We start from the raw sequence: 20,105 nt of genomic DNA, 5'->3' as shown, positions 1-20,105 counted from the left end.
TTTGGTGAGGTTTCTCTTATTGTGGTGTGTGTATATACACATACATATGTATATATATATATACATATGTATGTGTATATATGTATATATATATATACATACACACACACACATATATATATACATATACACACACACACACACACACACACACACACACACGTATGTTGGGCCTCAGCAAAGTTTAAAACCTTTGTATTCCAAAGGACACCACGAAGAAAGTGAAAAGACAACCCACAGAATGAGAAAAATTTTTTGCAAATAAAAGATGTGATAAGGGTCTTGTGTCTAGAATATATAAAAACACTTTCAACTCCATAATAAAAAGGCAAACCATTAAAAAATGGGCAAAGGAGGGGTGCCTAGATGGCTCAGTTGGAAGGCCGTGTGACTCTTGATCTTGGGGTTGTAAGTTCAAGTTCCACGTTTGGTGTAGCGGTTACTAAAAAGTAAACCAAAAAATGGGCAAAGACTTGAACAGAAACTTCTCCAATAAAGATATACAGATGACCAATGTGCGCACAAAAAGGTGCTCAGTATCTGTAGTCACTAGGGAAATGCAAATCAAAACCACAATGAGAGATCGCCTCATACTAGAATGGCTATAACCAAAAAGGACAGATAATGGTAACGGTTCGCAAGGATGTGGAGAAATTGGAAGGCTTATTCACTGCTGCCGGGAATGTAAAATAATGCAGTCACTTTGGAAGGTAGTCTGGCAGTTCCTCAAAAAGTTAAACATAGTGTGACCATATGACCCAGCAATTCTACTCCTGCCTATATACCCAAGAGAATGAAAACATAGGTCTACACAAAATCTTGTTCGTGAATATTCATAGCAGTGTTATTCATAGTATCAAAAATGTGGGAAAAAAATCCAAATGCCGATCACCTTAATGGGTAAAAATGTGATATGTCTATACAATGAATGCATTAAAATGGATTAGAATATACAATAGAATGTTATTTGGCAATAAAATGAGGTGTACTGACACCTGCTACAATGTGGGTGAACGATATGCTGAGTGAAGAAGGCCCTGTACTATTGTATGACTCCATTTACACAAATGTCCAGAATAGGCAGATCCATAGCGGCAGAAATCAGATTAGTAATCGCAGGGGTTGCAGAAGGGGTGTGGTGGGGCACTGCTAAAAAGGAGGTTTCTTCTTGGAGTGACGAGCATGTTCCAAACTTGCTTGTGGTGATGGTTTCACAGCTCTGTAAACATACTGTAAACCAGGGAATTGCACGCTTTAAACGGGTGAACTATATGGCATGTGAATTGTGATCAGTAAAGCTGTTTACAACTGGACAACCTGATTTGCTTAGGTCACATGGGCAACATCACTGAGTAGTTGCAGCCTCGATGGCCAGGGGTGGCCCTCGGGCTGATCAGAAGCTCATGACAGAAACAAGGGTGTCCTGTGTGTGCTCGAGCTGCTGCTGGTGGCCTCAGACACAGCCAAGTAGTCCAGCCCCGGTCGTGGCCATGGGACTTTTCTGTTTCCAAGAATGTGGGACGAGGATGACAGACCCAGCTACTGGTCACAGTGCTGGTTGCAGCTATAGTTTGATTCAGGCGGTGGTGCCACAGTGAAGGGACACAGGGGCAGGAGATGTCCTTTCCTACAGCCTGGGGACTAAGGTGCTCCCTCCCCCCAGGTGTCAACCTAGCTGTCTTCTCTCCCCAGCCATAAACTCAGGTTGTGAACTTTGCCTTCTCTCCAATCACCCTCTACATGCACCCAGGCCTTCCATTCAGATGTCATCTGCATGGGCCACCACTGGGCTGGGGGCAGGGGTACACATGGAGCAAGTATTCAGTCAAGTGGTCCCTGCCTTCAAGGTGTAGGGCTGTGTCAAACAAGAAGATCCAGGGGAGTGGGCCAGAATTAAGTTTGAGTCCCCCAGACCCTGTTTTGGCCAGCTTCTTATCCAGGAATGATCAGGGCAGAATCTAACTTCCTAAATAGCCCCTGCAGCCCCTCATGATCCTGATCTTACCAGTGTTGACTGAGAAAAGAGGCAGAGTTGAAGTAAAACAAAAGCATTATTTGGGGTCTCAGAATTGCAATTTGGGGAGTAGAGATTTGGGTAGCAGCCCAAATTGTGTCCTCCTAGGGAAAAAACATCAAGGTTTTTTATTTTTATCTTTTTCAAGTTTATTTATTCATTTTGAGAGAGAATGAGGGCAAGAGCAGGGGAGGGGCAGAGAGAGAGGGAAAGAGAGAACCCCAAGCGGGCTCCACACTGCACAGAGCTCACAAACCGCGAGATCATGACCTGACCTGAAATCAAGAGTCTGATGCTCAACCGACTGAGCCACCCAGGCACCCCAAAAGTCAGGGCTTTTTAAAGACCAAAGGGAATGCTTGTAGGCACTGTTTACTAAGAATTTTGATTGGTGTGGGCAGTAGAAAACTAATCTTGGCTGAATATAATCGATTGCTAAGGCTACCACTAAGCAAAGTCTTTCTGTGCTGCGTTGCCGGTGTTTGGGCAGAGTCCTTGGAGCCCAGTTCAAAGTTCATGGCTTTACCTGGTGAGGGCGTGAACAGACTGTCCCCTTGAAGGCCCCCTGGCTCCATCTGAAAAACTCCTTGACAAACGTGACTCCATCTCATTTTACCTTTCACACCAGAAAGAACAGGCTGGCTGCTGGAGGAGGAGAAAGTCCCCACTCATGAGGTACCAGATGCTTGGGGTATGGACATCATCAAATACCTGTTTCTGGGCAGCCACTGGCAGACGATAAAGGGAAAGGATAACCGAAAACATGGCACCGGGTAGTTTCAAGAGTGATAGAGCCAGCTGACAGGACAAGGGCAGTGACAACGCGGCCTGAAAATGGGGCTGCAGCTGTGAGACACAGCCGGCCACCTGGAGAGAGGGCTGACATCTGGCCAGTTAGTCTGCCCAGAGTGACCAAGGCCCGGACGAGGAGGTCCCCCTCACTGAAGGATGACGTGTGCCTCACAGCCCCATGGGTCGTGTCCTGAGTGTGGCATTGTGCTGCCACATCAGGGGCAATGGGCGTGTCACTAGAAACTCTCTAACAAGCTCCAAACAAGCCACAATGACCCAGTTTTCTAGCCCTGCTTACAGGGGCTGCTTGCCACCCCAAACTAAGGCCCAGGCCAGAAGCCACGAGCTCTAAACAAGCCCCCAAGGCCCAGTTTTTGACCAGTTTGATCCAGTTCCGGCAGCGGGCTAACCCTCCAGGTGACCTTGGGATTGTAACAGAAAACACTCGCTAGCACCCTGACAGACCCACTGTGCCCATTTAGGGAAAACAGAGGTTGCGCTGACTCCAAGAAAGCCTCCTTCTTCCCTGAAAAACCCTGCCAGCTTGCTCACTAGCCCCTTAAGTACCCTGACGCCATAAAACCCTGACCCTGAGACCTGACCCAGGAGACGGAACCTTTAGAGCACAAGCTCCCCTTCTCTATTCTCTGGTCATTGAATAAATTACCGGCTTGCCACGAAATACTATTTGGTTATTTGGCAAACAGTACTGAGTAGGAACTAGCCACTTTGATAACAGATGGGCTTCTTGGGCTCCACCACCAGCCTGACTTCAGGGGTCACATCAGGGCTCTCACCACGGGCATACCTGTAGGAGACCCAGAGACCAGCAGCCATTTTCTGGAGTTTGGGACACCAAGAGTCTTTAATCTGTGGGTTGAAGTGTCCTCAGTGGTAGACCAGACGTCTGGGACATTGACCACAGCTCAGTGACCCTGCTGAGTTGAACCCTGGGGGAACCCCAGGGCATATAGGGGAACCTCTGAGGAGGAAGCCCCCTGAACCAGCAGCTTTACTCCAGGTGCTACAGTCAGGGGTAAAGTTTCCCCCAAAGGGAGAGCTCTCTCTTCCAGAAAACAGGTGATACTAGGGTCAGGGTGACTGTACCCCAAACATGTTTCATTGGATTCATCAGATCGGCAGGGATGTCAGGCTGAGTGACAAGGCCAGGGGTCTGTCACAGAGGTCAGCTCTGTGAACTGGTCTTGCCCTGGCACTGCTTCTGGGTTCCCTGCAACCTCCGGTTTCCTCCTGGGGCTTTATGTCCCTGCCAGGGGCTGTGCAGGGGTCAGGTGAGCGCCTCCAGTCAGAGGGTGCACCTCTAGGGACCGGCACCCTCTGACACGCTGTGTTATCCCCGCCTTTCCCTGCACCAGACAGCTGTCAAGGATCCTATTGGGGAGCAGGGATGAGGTACGGAGGGAGGAGCCCAGGGCCACCTGCCCAGCATGCAGCTGCACAAAAGCTGCCCTCCAACCACTGTGGTCCCCAGGGGCAGAGATCGTTCCTGGCAGTCACTCGTGGGTGTCCCGGCCTGCTTGGTTGCCTATATGACCAGCCACAGAAACTGTTCAGTGTCGGGAGACAGGTCAGCCTGTGGTCTGGGCACTCTGCAAGAATTCTCAGACACTGCTTCCTGCCTGTGGCAGCACCCCTCCCAACATCATTCTTTTAAGGTGCATGTATTGCTTGCATGTACATTTCATTGAGAGTCACATATTTACTCATATTTTTATGTCTACTTTCTGAATTCCACAAGGGCTGGGATTTTGCCACTATTTGGTCATTATTCAGGGATGAGTCTTCTGCACCTTGTATCATTTGAATAGGTATTCTCATGTTTAAGAAACTGTTAAGATTATAGGCAGTGGCCCTGGTGACTGTCTGGTGCCATCCTGGCAGCAGCCTGGAAGTCTGTCTCTGCACAGAGGCACAGTTGGGAGTGCGTCTCCAGCACCCAGAATACTGACCGTCTGCACTCTCTTCCACTCTTTGGCTCCAAAATACTAGCAGGCAGGCATGCATGCTGCACGCAGGACACCGGAAGATGCTGGGGAGACTGGCCAGCCCAGAGGAAAGAGTTAGAGATACTGAAGGGGGGGGCTCCCCAATCAACAGGCCCCCTGAGCACCCCAGAGTCAAACTCAAATTTGATGAGTCCCACTTACAAGTCTGATATTTCCAAATAGCCTTCTGGTATATTCCTCCTCACGAGCAAACAAACATTACCTGACGGCATGTAAAGCGTCTTCCTGGAAGGTAGGAACGGAAGAAACAGCAAAGAGATAACTCAGAGCAAACATACCAGGCAGGAGAATGATACTGCAGTATTTCTCATTCATACCCTCAGACATTGCTCACTTGAAGCAAGAACAGCATTTCTCTAAACACTGACATGAGTGGAAGAAGAAAGAGCTCTTGGAAATTAGACACTGTGACAGCAGAAACAAAATTCTCATGGGAGAAATCCCTCAGAAAGCAGAGCAAAGGGTAAAGACGGAAAACAGGAGCGACTACGTTCGAGGGTCAGGCTCAGACCTCTGACATCCTAAAACAGGAATTCTAATTTTTTAAAATTTCTTTAGAGAGAAAGAGAGAGAGCACATGAGCAGGGGAGGGGCAGAGGGAGAGAATCGCCAGCAGGCTCCACGCTCCCACCACCCTGGGATCACCATCTGAGCCGAAATCAAGAGCCCGATGCTCCATCGACTGCACCACCCGTGCACCCCCTCAAATAGGAATCCTGGAAAGAGGAAATGTGGAATCGAGGAACAAATCATTGGTAGAAATGATTGACTAGTGAAACAGCCTACGAAAGAAGTTCCCGGGAGTGAGGGACAGGCGTTTCCCGACTGAGGGCTCTTTGAGTTCCCATCACAGTGAAAGAAAATCCAGGCACTTGGAGCCACCACGTTGTGAAATTTCAATAGATGATCCTGAAAATTTGCAGGGAGGAACCAGCCTCCACTGTGGTAAAGGATTATAAATTCGAAAGCCTGTTAATTTCTTTTTTTTTTTTTTTTTTTTAATTTTTTTTTTTCAACGTTTTTTATTTATTTTTGGGACAGAGAGAGACAGAGCATGAACGGGGAAGGGTCAGAGAGAGAGGGAGACACAGAATCGGAAACAGGCTCTAGGCTCCGAGCCATCAGCCCAGAGCCTGACGCGGGGCTCGAACTCACGGACCGCGAGATCGTCGCGGGGCTCGAACTCACGGACTGCGAGATCGTGACCTGGCTGAAGTCGGACGCTTAACCGACTGCGCCACCCAGGCGCCCCTAAAGCCTGTGAATTTCTTAACAGCACCCCTAACAAGCGAGGGGACAATGCCTTCACAGTCTGAAGGAAGAAGCCTCTAACCTGGAATTCTTTGCTTAGAGCGTGTGAGGGCAAATCAAAGACATTTTCAGGTCTGCAGTAACATTAAAAAAAAAGATATCCCAGACACCTTTTCTCAGCTTCACCAAAACAGGTGAGTGAATCAAGGAAAAAGAAGACCAGATGGCTGGAGAGGGCCAGCACAGGTGGAGAGAAGGGAATCCTTCCGGAGATGGACGGGGGAAACCCAGACAGACCATCCGCCCAGACTGGAGCTGACCAAGGAGTTCGCGGCTGAAGCCTGCAGAGCCTCCTGTCCCTGGCCACCCTCGCCCGCGGGCACAGGTGGCCACAGAAAGCCCACGGAAGCCTCCGGGTGGACTAGTGCGTGGCTAAGAAGGAATGACATGCGCTAACACGTGGTTACAGGAAAGTTTTGGGCAGAGGGCAGGAACTTTCTAATTCTTGCAAGACCTTCCTGAACTAGGGGAATTCTCTAGAGAGGCCGGTATGCTTGATTAAGCACTAAAGGGCTTCTGGGACCAGTGGGGGGAGGGGGAAAGTGCTAGAAAGTTCTTCACTTACCTTCGTTTATCTTGAACTTGGTACATCTTGAACTTCGTACTTGATGTGTGGTACACGTGTGTATAAAGACACGTGACCACGTACACACAGAACAGTGTCGTCGCCGAAAGACTGTCGCGCAGTCCCGCTTTGTACGTGCTAAGCTCTCCCGGTCCCACCCTGACGTCACGGCCGTCCTCGACTTCCACCTACGGGCTCCACGACGCCCCAAGGTGAAGGCGCTCACCTGCTTTTCCGAGGCAGGAGAGAGGCGTCTCCTCCGCCTCCTGGTCGCCTTTCCCACGTCTCCTTGGGAAGGAGACACGAGCCACCTGGCCGGCCGCCGGCCGCATCCTCCCCCCGTGGGGACACTCGCCCACACGGCCCAGTAGCGGGGCTTCGGCGCCTGCAACCGGGCTGGAGACACACACGGGCGGCGCCACGCTCGCCCTTGCCCGGCCTGCACTTCTGCGCCACCAACATGGCCGGGAACCCTGAGCCCAGCCCACAGGGTCTCGTGGTGGGGCTGGCGCCTGAGCCTGGCCTCGCCCCGCGCCCCTGGCTCCTTGCTCCACCTCCGGGCCTACGCCTTCTGGCCTCCGGCCCGCAGCCCTTCGCCCGCCGCCCCCCATCCACCTGCAGTCCCGCGCCGCGCGCGCCGCGCCCACCGCGCCCACCGCGCCCACCGCGCCCGCCGCGCTTCCACCAGCCGCACCCCGCCCCACTCCCACTCCAACTTCCATTTACCTCCAGTTCCGCCCCGCCCCCTCGCCCCGCCCCTCGCCCCGCCTCCGGTCCTCCGGGTGCTCTCCGCACTTGAGAGCGGCGGAGACGCGCGGCGACTGCTCGGGACGGCGCGATGGAGTCGAGTGGCGGCCGCGCGGAGGCCCCGGGTCGCGGCCCGCGGGTGCTGGTGGTGGGCGGTGGCATCGCGGGGCTGGGGGCGGCGCAAAGGCTCTGCAGCCACCCGGCCTTCCGGCGGCTGCGGGTCCTGGAGGCCACTTCCCGCGCCGGCGGCCGCATCTGCTCAGAGCGCAGCTTCGGTAACGGCCTTTCTCGTAACCCCTTTCCGGACCCCCTTTCTGGAACCCAGCGGGTGTCGCCCGAGCTCTGCCGCTCCTGGTCCGGCCTGCGCCCAGGGTTAACCGACTCAGAAGCCTTACCTGGTCCCCTGAGTGAATCTCCGCCCCACCCCACTTAATCAGCCAAAGTTCAATGGTCCCCGAAACTCAGCTGCCTGGTTGGCAGGGCCTGCCCCTGCGGGGGAGGGTAACCCATGTCTCTGCAGTCGCCCCCGTTGTGTCCCACAAGTAGCACCGTCCCCCTCCTCTCCCCTCCCCCCTCCGCCCCCCCCAGCCTCGGGACCACTCCCAGGTGTCCCTTTTGCCCCCATGCCTGGTCACCACGTGTCCTCCCAGGGCAGGTGCAGGCCAGCACCCCCTCCTCAAGTGTCCCCCTTAAACCAGGTCTGAGCGGGTGCTGCCATGAAGGACTGTAATCTTTCAGGGACTCTATGGCCCTGGGCTGGTTTTCAGAGCTTATTTGGGGAGGGCAGGGCTGCGTGTGGTCCAGGAGAAGGGCTCAGGGGTGGCCTTTGTGGAGAGAGAATCTCAAGGTGGCATCTCCTGCCCTTCCCAGGTGGCGTGGTAGAGCTAGGTGCTCACTGGATCCACGGGCCCTCCCAGGGCAACCCCGTCTTCCAGCTGGCAGCCAGGTACCAGCTGCTGGAGGAAAAGGACTTGTCAGAGGAGAACCAGCTGATTGAGACTGGGGGCCACGTGGGCTTGCCCTCCGTGTCCTACACTAGCTCTGGGGTAAGTGTGAGCCATGAGCTGGTGGTGGAGATGGCTGGTCTGTTCTATGGGCTCATCGACCAGACCCGGGAGTTCCTGCACCTGCCGGACGCCCCAGTGCCCAGTGTCGGGGAGTACCTGAAGAGGGAGATCAGTCAGCATGCAGCTGGCTGGACGGAGGACGAGGAGACCAGGAAGCTCAAGCTGGCCATCCTCAACAGCTTCTTCAACGTGGAGTGCTGTGTGAGCGGCACCCACAGCATGGACCTGGTGGCCCTCGCACCCTTCGGGGAATACACCGTGCTGCCGGGGCTGGACTGCACCTTTCCTGGGTATGTGCCTGCCCCACCCGCCCAGTCAGCCCTCCACCCCCCAGTCCCCCTCCATGTCCCCCCACCGTCCCTCCACCCACCCAGGCCCCCCCATGTCCCCCCACTGTCCCTCCACCCACCCAGGCCCCCATGTCCCCCACTGTCCCTCCACCTCCCCTTGTCCCCCCACAGTCCCTCCACCCACCCAGGCCCCCCCATGTCCCCCCACAGTCCCTCCACCCACCCAGGCCCCCCCATGTCCCCCCACTGTCCCTCCACCCACCCAGGCTCCCCCATGTCCCCCCACCGTCCCTCCACCCACTCAGGCCCCTCCATGTCCCCCCACAGTCCTTCCGCTCACCCAGGCCCCCCCATGTCCCCACACAGTCCCTCCACCCACCCAGGCCCCCATGTCCCCACACAGTTCCTCCACCCACCCAGGCCCCCCCATGTCCCCCCACTGTCCCTCCACCCACCCAGGCCCCCATGTCCCCCCACTGTCCCTCCACCCACCCAGGCCCCCCCATGTCCCCCCACAGTCCCTCCACCCACCCAGGCCCCCCCATGTCCCCCACAGTCCCTCCACCCACCCAGGCCCCCATGTCCCCACACAGTTCCTCCACCCACCCAGGCCCCCCCCATGTCCCCCCACAGTCTCTCCGCCCACCCAGGCCCCCCCATGTCCCCCCACTGTCCCTCCACCCACCCAGGCCCCCATGTCCCCCACTGTCCCTCCACCTCCCCATGTCCCCCCACAGTCCCTCCACCGACCCAGGCCCCCATGTCCCCCCACTGTCCCTCCACCCACCCAGGCCCCCCCATGTCCCCCACTGTCCCTCCACCGACCCAGGCCCCCATGTCCCCCTACTGTCCCTACACCCACCCAGGCCCCCCCATGTCCCCCCACTGTCCCTCCACCCACCCAGGCCCCCATGTCCCCCTACTGTCCCTCCACCCACCCAGGCCCCCCATGTCCCCCCACTGTCCCTCCACCCACCCAGGCCCCTATGTACCCCCACTGTCCCTCCACCCACCCAGGCCCCCCATGTCCCCCCACTGTCCCTCCACCCACCCAGGCCCCCATGTCCCCCTACTGTCCCTCCACCCACCCAGGCCCCCCATGTCCCCCCACTGTCCCTCCACCCACCCAGGCCCCTATGTACCCCCACTGTCCCTCCACCCACCCAGGCCCCCCATGTCCCCCCACTGTCCCTCCACACCCAGGCCCGCTCCATACACCCTGGGACTTCTTCCATTTACCTCAGGTTGAGCTGGGAAGCAGGGGAGGGTGACAGGGTCAGGGGGACATTAGTCTTCCCTGTTTTAGAGAGATCCTTGTTTCTCTAGTTTTGCTCATTTAGGAAAAATAATTATTTTCAAGAAAAGGTGGTTAGAAGAAGGCAGTGCGTCTCACAGATCTTTCTTCTGCCCGTGTTTACGAGGCCCCTTATGTGCTAAGTGCGGTGTGAAGGCTTCAGCCCCTGTGATGGACAGACAGCCGACCCCTGTGGTGGGTGGCTGTCCTGCCCTCCCCCCCCCCCCCCCCCCCCCCCCCAGCATTCCAGAGACCCTCGCAGGCTTGTTCGTCTGGGCTCTGTCTGCCTGGGCTGTCCGGGCATTCACCCCAAGGTTCCTGGCAGAGGAGGGCATCTGTGATCAGAAGCAGGGGGCCAGGCCGGGCAGGGAGGAGGCCTTCTCCCACGATTGCCTCCATTTGCTCATGCTCGTGGACTCCTCCTGGTTGCCCCGACTGAGGTGGACTGGAAACCACCAGGGGCAGGGGTGGGGGGAACCCTTGCCCTCCTCCCTCCTTCCCTGCAGGGCACTTCCTCCAGCGGCTTCCTCTGAAGACACCAGCGCTTCTGTCTCTCCTAGGGGCTACCAGGGGCTCACAAACCGCATAATGGCCTCCTTGCCCGAGGACGTGGTAGTTTTTAACAAGCCTGTGAAGACCATTCACTGGAATGGGTCCTTCCGGGAAGCCTCTTCTCCTGGGGAGACGTGTCCGGTGTTGGTGGAGTGTGAGGACGGAGGCTGCTTCCCTGCACATCATGTCATTGTCACTGTGCCCTTAGGTAAAGCTGCTTTTCCCCACAGGTTTCCCTCTGGTCACCCATCCCAGGTGCCCCGGCCTCTGGCTGTCTCCCACCTCAGCTGGCTCTGTGGTGTTTGTTCGGCCGCTAAGTTCGTATTTTCATTGTAGTCCTGGACAGGATTATTCTAATGTGTTTTGTAGCAACTGCATGCTTTGGAATTGAGTTTCACAGTAAGAGAAAGCCCACGTGTTGCTTCTTCAGAGGTCATTTATGGACAGGTTGGGACTGCCTCCAGGGGTTCCCCAAACCCTGCTTTCTTGGACACGGCAAAGGGTGTGACAGCCAGGTCTCAGGTTCAGTCCTTGTATGATTGAGAAAGGAGTCAAGTATAGGGTTCCGTTTAATTCTAGATCTGACGCCCTAGACAGAAGCCATTGGTGGGAGTTGGAAATTCGACAAAGGATGGGAGTGGCTGGGAGCCACGCCGTGTCTGTGCTATCTCACTTACTCCCCACACTTAGTTGTCCAAGTTCACCAGCCTAGCAAAGCCAGAGCTGCTGTAAGATGAAGAGCCCCCCAGCCCGGTGGCTACAGCCTGCCCCCTGGGGTCCCTTCAGGACGCAGCTTGCTGACCACCTAGTCCTTTCTCCCACATGTGGAATCGTACTGGACATATTAGCATAGTCTTCGGCTGCTCCTCTCTTGCCAACCCTGTCTTTTTGGTCAATACAACTTGTGTCCGTGTTTCCAACTCAGCACATATAGATCCGTGACATGGGTTTCTCCCCCCACCAATGTCTGTGTTCATTCACTGCTGTGGTGTGTGCTGAGCCTCTGCTATAATCAGCAGGTGCATTACTGTGAATGTTGATATTGTTCACAAGGAGCCAGGACACCTGTCACATAGCCACATAGTTATTTCTTATTTGAAGATGTCATTACTCAATATTACTTAAAATCGGTGGAAGTTTAGGTTATTTTCACTTTTTCTGTTCTACGTAATGTTTCCCACGTGCATTTAAAAACACTTGTGTGGGACACCTGGGTGGTTCAGTTGGTTGAGCATCCAACTCCTGATTTCGGCTCAGGTCATGATCCCAGGGTCGTCGGATGGACCCCTGTGTCGGGCTCTGTGCTGAGTGTGGAGCCTGCTTGAGTCTCTCTCTCTCTCTCTCTCTCTCTCTCTCTCTTCTCCTCTTTCTCTCCCTCTCCCTCCCTCCTCTCTCCATTCCTCCCTCTGTCCCTCTCCCCTATGCATGCACACACACACTCCCTCTCAAATAAAATTCCCAAACAAAACAAACAAAACACATGTGCGAACGTATCTGTGGCATGGATTGCAGTAGAGGAACTGCTGGGCAGACGGGGACTGTGGCGGAGGCCACGTGACCCCCCTGTGGCTCTGCTTCCTGTTGGGCTGTTTGTCCTTTACTCACTGCCTTTCAAGATATCTCTGTCTTAAGGAGATTGGCTTGTGCTGCAGACATCTCACCTGGTTGTTTGACTCTGGGCAAGACATAATTTTTTGTCATGCAGACACTCTTTCTGTAGCTTCTGGATAAAGCCTGTTTGTTGTCTCCTCCAAACCAATCCACGTCAGCGTGGACTGTAGACATCGCGAGGTGGAAGGTTTAGAAGGGGAAACTGTCCTGAGAACGGTTCGGGGGTGTGCCAACGGCCCCTGCCTGACCAGCTGGCCACGGGGCCCTCTGTGTCCCTCCATGGTGGTGCTGCTCGCTGAGGCTGAGTCCAGAGATGGCCAGAGCCGGCCCGGCGTCTGGGAGCCCGGTTGAGCTGGGGCTGGTGTGGGTCCCTGGAGGCCTCTTCTCTGACTCCTCTGACGGGGGTCGGGGTGTGACTCTCGCCTCCAGGTTAAGAGATGTGGTGTAAGTTGGGTCCACTTATGAATTCCAGGTTTTCTTAAAGAACGTCTGGACACTTTCTTTGAGCCCCCGCTGCCCACCCAGAAGGCAGAAGCGATCAGGAAAATAGGCTTTGGGACCAACAATAAAATCTTCCTGGAGTTTGAGGAGCCCTTCTGGGAGCCAGACTGCCAGTTCATCCAGGTGGTGTGGGAAGACACGTCGCCCCTGCAGGACGGCGCCTCCGAGCTCCAGCACGTCTGGTTCAAGAAGCTTATTGGCTTTTTAGTCCTGCCTTCCTTCAAGTACGTATGCTTCTTGAGTTTCTCTGAGGAAGCTTCAGGTGTGAGCTCTGAAGGGGCTGGCTCGTTGGCCTTAGTTTGGTTGAGAATCAGCGGTGTGTTGGTTCACTGGGAGGTGTTTCTGGAGGATTTCTGGGTGGGATCCCAAGGGCAGCCAGAGCCTGATGACAGACACCAGGGGGCCAACCCTGCAGGGACAGACAGAAGCCTGCTGTGTGCAGCTTGTCGTATCTCTGGGCCTGGGGGCCTGGAATGTGCCCGTGGCCTGGCAGGAATGTTCCATCAGTAAGAAAGTATTTTTGAAATCTCCAGGAAGCTGGGGCGTGTAGGGTTCAGGAGGAATTTGAAACATGGATGTGTCTGGAGCTGGAAGACAGTATTTAAACCTGTTGCAGTAATTGAGCAACATACCCTTACAAGTCATGGAATCAAAGACCCATCAGTGGCTAAATTGTGTGGCCCAGCCATAAAACATAAATAATGTGGCAACTCTGGACTCGGTGTTTACTCAGAAATAAGACCATGAATAATTTGGGGGGGGGGCTGATTTTTCCAGCAAGATCAAAAGACGTGGTTAGTATGTTGTGGTCCAGTTTCCACACAGACGGGGTGGGATCGGGGACCATGGTCTTGGCCTGGAGGACAAAACACAGGCATGCCTGCCGGCATAGAGCATCCCCAGTGGTCATGAGAGTAGGATGTACGGGCTCCTCCAGCCTACGAGGGACCCTGCATGTCTCCTTTGCACTGAGGATGAAGCTGACTCCAGGGCTCAGAAATGTGGCCGTGGTTGTGTGGATGGGTGGTGGAGCGGTGGCTTGGGGGGCCCGGCCAGCTTCCCTACGCCTGGCTCTCTGGCCTATGCTCTGTGCTCAGGACATTGGTGGGGATGACAGTCCTGGGGACACGTCGTGGCTCTCACACTTTGTGGTCTCAGGAACCCCCTTTATACTCTTTAAAAGTATCGAAGATCCCAAAGAGCTTTTGTTTATATGGTTGTATCTGTGCATTTACCACATTAGAGATTAAAACTGAGAAGTTTAAAAATTGTTATTTTTAAATGGTAAGCCTATACCATGTTAACATAAATATCGTTTTTAAATGAAAAATAACTGTATTTCTTAAAAAAATTTTTAAAACATTTTATTTATTTTTGAAAGACAGAAAGAGAGAGTGAGCCGGGGAGGGGGAGAGAGAGAGAGAAAGGGAGACACAGAATCTGAAGCAGGCTCTAGGCTCTGAGTTGTCAGCACAGAGCCCGGTGCTGGGCTTGAACCCACGAACCGTGAGGTCGTGACCCCAGGGAAAACAAGAGTCCATGCTTAATTGCCTGAGCCACCCAGGCGCCCTGTGAAACGAGCTCTGACCTCACAGAACCCTGGAGTTTGTGGCCCACACTTGCAGAACTGCCCGGCACAGGTGACTGTGGCCACAGCTGGCCGGTGGCCAGGCGTGTCAGGGGTGTGTCTCCCCACGCAGGTCTGCCCACGTCCTTTGTGGGTTCATCGCTGGGCTGGAGTCCGAGTTTATGGAGACCCTGTCCGACGAGGAAGTGCTTCTGTCTCTGACCCAAGTGCTCCGCAGGGTGACAGGTACCGAGCACGCGTGCGGCCAGGGCACCACCTGGGCCCCTTGGTGAACTCTGTAGGGCAACCAGGGCACCAGCTGTGCAGAACTGAACTTGGAGCTGTGAGCCTCTAGGACAGTCCTCCCTTCTGTTAGTGGGGTCACTCGAGTGTTCATCTCTGAGGAACCGAAATGGCTTTGCCAACACTTTCCACTTCTTTTTTCTGTTTCCGGGGGTTCTGAGTTAAGCAAAGCGGGTAAGACAGAGACAGCCCTCTGATGAATACATTCGTGGCTTGGGTTTCGTTCCGGGTAGTTTCCTGACTTTCCAGCTGCGGGGTCTGAAATGGAAGAGCGGCCGGGGCCAGGCGGCCCGCGGTGCAGGGGTAACACGTGTCTCTGGGTTCAGCAAACGCCGAGCTCCCCGCGCCCAGGAGCGTGCTGCGCTCGCGCTGGCACAGCGCCCCGTACACCAGGGGCTCCTACAGCTACGTGGCGGTGGGCAGCTCCGGGGACGACGTGGACCTGCTGGCGCAGCCCCTGCCTGCGGACGGCGCGGAGGCGCAGGTGAGGCGGCGGGTGGGCGGAGTCCGTGGGCTTCTTGAAATTATGAACTATTACGCATGTATTATTTTATCAGAATTCTACATGCGCATAGACTGAAGCATCAGAGAGTTCGGCAGTGCTGGCTAACAAAATAAAATAACACGAGATACAGCAGGCTGGTGGAGGGCCCGACACCCCCTTCCCAGCCTATTCTGGCGGAGTCTCCTCTCCAGGTTTATCACATCTCCAAATAACGCGTCTACCTGCCCCAAAGCATGCAGTCGTGGAACACTTGGAATGTGCGCGCAAGCAGGCGGAACCTTTGGGTCTCCATCTCCAACTTCCGAGCTGTCGGGTGGCGGCGGTCACTCACCCCCTCCCCCCCACCCCGTGATCATGAAGCGTGCCCCACAGGTGACATCATTTTCCTGCACATATTTCCGTGTGCGTCTCTAAAGGATGAGGGACGCCCTCTGAAGATGTGTAACTATAACATCGTTATCGCAGTTACGAATTTACACTAATTCCTCCATATTGTCCAACACTGTTCGGTTTTCCATGTGCTTTATAATCTCTTTTCGGTTTGCTTGTTTGATAACGTTGCTCCTTGAATTTTCACTTTTAAGCATCACTGAATTCTCACTATGGCCGATAAGGTGTTAGCTCTCTTTACTCCTGGGCCCCCCAGCTCCCCATGTGTGCAGCAGTACTTTGGGTGAGGCCCTGTCCACCCCTGGGTGCAAGGAAGCTGCGGCTCCTTTTCCTGCCTCTTTGTAGATGTGAGCGTGTTTCTCAGTGTGAGTGTGTGCAGCGTGTATGTGAGCGTGAGAGAGAGTGTGCAGGCTCATTTTCTTTGCCTGGGTTCTGCTGTTTACATTGTCTCCCGCTTCCTTCCCTCGGGCCAGAGTCAGCTCCAGCCCCTTCAGGCACAGCTGTGGCCTGCCCCCCACCCACACCCCGTGCCCATGCCCTACCTGCCCGGAGCCCGCACCCTGCCTGCCTGCCCCCAGCCCCACCCTTACTGTGTTGGAGCATTTATTCCAGTAGCTTCCTGAGGAGGGGGTGCATGGAGGTAAATGTTTAGGGAAAGTTTGCAGGTGTGGAAATGTCTTTTTTCTACCCTTATACTTAGGTGGTCCAGTCCTGTCACTACAGAACCAACTACCCTAAAACCCACTGGTACAAAACAGACACTTTATTATGATGACAGATCCTATAGGTGGGCACAAGGGACCGTGTGTTTCTGCCATATGATGTCTGGGGTCTCAGCTGGGAAGACGACCTACGGGGATCACGCAGGGCTGGGGCGGGGGTCATCTGAGGCCTCTTCTCTTGCACAGCTGCCCTGGGCGGGGACCCTGACTGGAGTGCCTGCCCGTGGCCTGTGTGGCCCTGGCTTCCTCACAGCATGGCAGCCTCATGAGGCTGCCCACGTGGTGCCCACGACTCTTAGCACAGGTGTGCCCGGGAGCAGGACGCTGCTGGGTGCCAGACGGTGCGGCTGGGCCACACTCCACTGCCCAGCGCGGTCACACACCTGCCCAGATTCCCGGGGCGGGACGCAGAGCCTACCTTTCAGTGGGAGGCGTCTCCAAAAACTTGTAGACGTGTAAGAGCCACACACTGGGTGTAGACCCTAGTTCGAGAGTCACTGCCCTCAGGTGTGGAAGACATTCTCCGGTGCTGCAGTGGGGAAGTCCGGGGACATTCAGGTTCCTTTCTTTCCTACCTCCTAGGAAGCTTGGAAGAACATTAGGGCCCTGCTCTCACCAAGCACCTGCCCCACCCCCCCACACGCGGTCACTGACGCCACCCTGCACCTTGCCTCGCGCCACACGGAGCTTCCACCCTGCGACTGCTGTCAGCTGGGAGAGTCTCTTAGATTTGCTTTCTTCTCTCTGTTCTTTTTTCTTCTCTTTTTCTTGCTGAGATTTCTGTTGTTTGGACGCTGGACTGGTCCTCAAATTTTATCTTTTTCCCTCCTAATTTCCATCTCTTTGGTTTGTCACTCTGCGTTTTGGGCGATGTTCTTAACATTGCATCGCAAATGGTCTGTTGAATTTTCCATTTTGCAGTAACATTTGGTTCCAGGCGTGTTTGCTCATGTTTCCGGATGTCTTGGGGCTCTGTGGGATTAGTGAAGAATACAGCCACGCCCTTGCCCCCAGCTCTGTGGCCACGGTGACAGTCGTGTGGCCACAGCCTGACTCCTGTGCCCTGTGTTAACCCCGGCTTCTCTTTCCAGGTCCTGTTTGCAGGGGAAGCCACACATCGGGCGTTTTACTCCACCACGCACGGGGCTCTGCTGTCTGGCTGGAGGGAGGCCGACCGGCTCATCGCTCTGTGGGACACCCAAGCGCAGCTGCCCGAGCCCCGGCTCTGAGCCCTGCTCCTTCCATTCCGAGCTGGGCTCTGCCCCTCCTGTGCCGGGGAGGCTGCCACCATCCTTCCTCTGACAGCGTCTGGCCTGGCCAAGATTTGGGGATATTAATGACAGCCTTCCTTTTTTTGGCGACTGGGGACAGCTCTCATTTCTCACGTGTATCATGGAGTCTGGTCAGGGCCGAGCTTGAGCTGAGTGCGAGGTCTTCCTGGAGAAGTGTGACGCAAGGCGCCAGCACTGCTGCTGAGGGCGTGCACATAAAGTGTGTTAAAGCCTCCGTGTGTCCTCATCCTTCCACCTCGGGGCTGCAGCATCTGTCGCTTCTGTCTTCGCCTGGTCCCAGGCTGGGGTCCCTGCAGGGCCCGGTGCCCCCTCCCCTGAGTTACCTGGACTTTGGGTGCTGTGGTCGCCCCTGGTCCCAGGCATCTCCTGGTGGCCCGAGCTCTCATTGCTGGTGCTCAGGACCGTGCTGACAAGATACCTTAGCAGACACCCATGGCCTGCTGGGCTGGGTGACGGCCAGGTGGAGGGAGCCATGAGTGCACGGGGCACCCCGTCCTGACTTGGGGCCAGAGGTTTTCTGGAGGAAGTGGATGAACAACAAGGCCTCACGAACGCAGAGGAGGGGGACAGCTGGTGTGTCAGGGTGAGTGGGAGCATGCCAGTGCAGTGGGCAGTGTTGGGGTGATAGTGTGGGGATGCCCTGGGTGTTCTGCTCAGCTGACCTCAGCTTCCCTTCCTCAAACTGTCCCAGCGAGGGGGTCGAAGTACCTCCATTTTCACAGCTGGGGAAAGCACAAAATACCTGGAGGTCGAGTTCAGTAATTGTCCAGTCTCACGACTGCCAGCGTAGAGCTTGGGCATCGTCCCAGGACAGGCCCTGAGGGGAGGCAGGTGTGGCTGGAGGGTGGCACTTTGGAGGAGGCCCTTTGGCCACCCTCAGAGGGTGCCTCTGAGGCAGGAGCCTCAGAGGCCTGGACTCTATGCTGCAGGCGGTGGGGCTGCTGGCCCTGCACCCACTTTGAAGTCAGTGGCTTGTGCCTGTCCTCATATCTCTGGCTGCAGTCTGTGTCCTGCTCTGGGGTGGGGCACCCTGGCTCCAGGGGTGAGTGTATGTGTGTTTGGAAGAAGGGCTTTGGGGCCAGGCCTGTCTGGGCTCTTCTCCAATCCCGAGTGGTGCCCAACATGCCCTCGGCCCCAGCACACTCTGCACAGGCCCTTCTCATACCTTCCCCTCCCAGATCAGGTCGCCCCTCCAAGGGGTCTTCCTTGCCTCCACCCTAGAGCTCTGTATGTGTGTCTACTGCTGTGTGTCACTGGAGTGATTTTGCACGGGACACCTACCAGTGAGCTTTGTTTTTTTTTTAATGTTTATTTTTGAGAGAGAGAGAGAGAGAGAGAGAGAGATAACGAGTGCACAAGCGGGGGAGAGGCAGAGAGAGGCAGACACAGAGTCTGAGGCAGGCTCCAGGCTCTGAGCCATCAGCACAGAGCCTGACGCGGGGCTTGAACTCACGATCTGTGAGACCATGACCTGAGCCGACGTTGGACGCTTAGCCAGCTGAGCCGCCCAGGTGCCCCAACAGGGTTTTACTTTAGTTTTACAGTCCTAGGTCTATGAGAGATTGCAGCTTCCCTCAGGCGCAATGATCTGTATTGTTGACATCCATCCAAGAGTTCATTGAGCCACGTGCTTTGGGGAGACATTTCTTGTATCCAGAGTGACAAAGGCTGTCCTCTTGGTGGGTTGGCTGCTCTGTGATGGGGGTCTGAGGGCTGGGTCCTCTTCTGGTGCCTAACTCATCTGGAGGCCACCTGGGAAGGCTTGTCTCCCATGGTGGATTTGTTTCTCAATCTCTGGAATGTTTAGTGCTGAGAATTAGGAGGTTTAAGACCATCACAGTAGTGACATTTTTGTGTGGAGAATCCAAGCATGTTTGCAATTTTAGGAACTTGTTTCAAAAATTACATTTAGAGTAATACTCTTGTACCCGGTGTACGCTGAGTAGCTGGTTGGACTCAGATTAAAGCTAAAACCTGGGGCGCCTGGGTGGCTCAGTTGGTTGGGCCTCTGACTTGCGCTTAGGCCACGATCTCGTCCACACGTGAGTTGGAGCCGCGTGTGGGACTCAGTGCTGACAACCTGGAACCTGGAGCCTGCTTTGGATTCTGTGTCTCCCTCTCTGTCCCTCTCCTGCTCGCAGTCTGTGTCTCTCCCGCAAGAATAAATTAAAAAAAAAAAAAAAAAAAAGCTAAAACCTGACTACATTTACACAGAGTACCCGGGCAGTGGGAATCCCAGGCTCAGTGTATTAATAGGCTTAATGTAGCAGAACTGCAGTCAGTATTTGCAAACGCTTTGCTTAAAACCTGGAGTACTTGAAAAAAAGGATATTACATATATAGGGCACATTTAAAATATTTGAAAATTTTAACCAAGTTTGTAAAAAGAGGTCAAACATTGGCACGGGACAGCTAAGTTATATTACAGTTATACTCAGAATACATTTAGGGAAGAACTGGAAAACACTAACTATTCACGAATTCTCAGGACCCCTGAGAGTCTCCAGAGTGCACAGGCCCCAGGTGGGCTCGTAGACCCGCCCCCTGGGCTCCTT

At 54.9% G+C, this 20,105-nt stretch overlaps 1 protein-coding gene across 2 annotated transcripts; it reads left to right on the top strand.

The window, feature by feature from the left end:
* The first annotated feature begins 7,472 nt into the window (after nucleotides 1-7,472).
* Nucleotides 7,473-18,642, top strand: PAOX (polyamine oxidase). Of its 2 annotated transcripts, none has more exons than XM_078435043.2 (7): nucleotides 7,473-7,731; nucleotides 8,327-8,813; nucleotides 10,668-10,867; nucleotides 12,743-12,995; nucleotides 14,472-14,584; nucleotides 15,020-15,025; nucleotides 17,350-18,642. In XM_078435043.2, exons 1-7 carry the CDS (start codon nucleotides 7,548-7,550, stop codon nucleotides 17,958-17,960), a joined length of 1,854 nt encoding a protein of 617 aa, XP_078291169.2. In that variant the 5' UTR covers nucleotides 7,473-7,547; the 3' UTR covers nucleotides 17,961-18,642. The 2 variants fall into 2 exon arrangements, with proteins under 2 accessions (XP_078291169.2, XP_060497112.3); XM_060641129.3 differs by having other exon boundaries at nucleotides 7,479-7,731; nucleotides 14,968-15,125; nucleotides 17,350-17,600.
* The last annotated feature ends 1,463 nt before the right edge of the window (nucleotides 18,643-20,105 follow it).

The sequence above is a fragment of the Panthera onca genome, chromosome D2 (assembly GCF_046562875.1).
Source record: "Panthera onca isolate mPanOnc1 chromosome D2, mPanOnc1 haplotype 2, whole genome shotgun sequence".
In the NCBI taxonomy this organism is placed as follows: Eukaryota; Metazoa; Chordata; class Mammalia; order Carnivora; family Felidae; genus Panthera; species Panthera onca.
The sequence above is the reverse complement of the archived record's forward strand: the minus strand, read 5'-3'. Positions and strand labels throughout refer to the sequence as shown.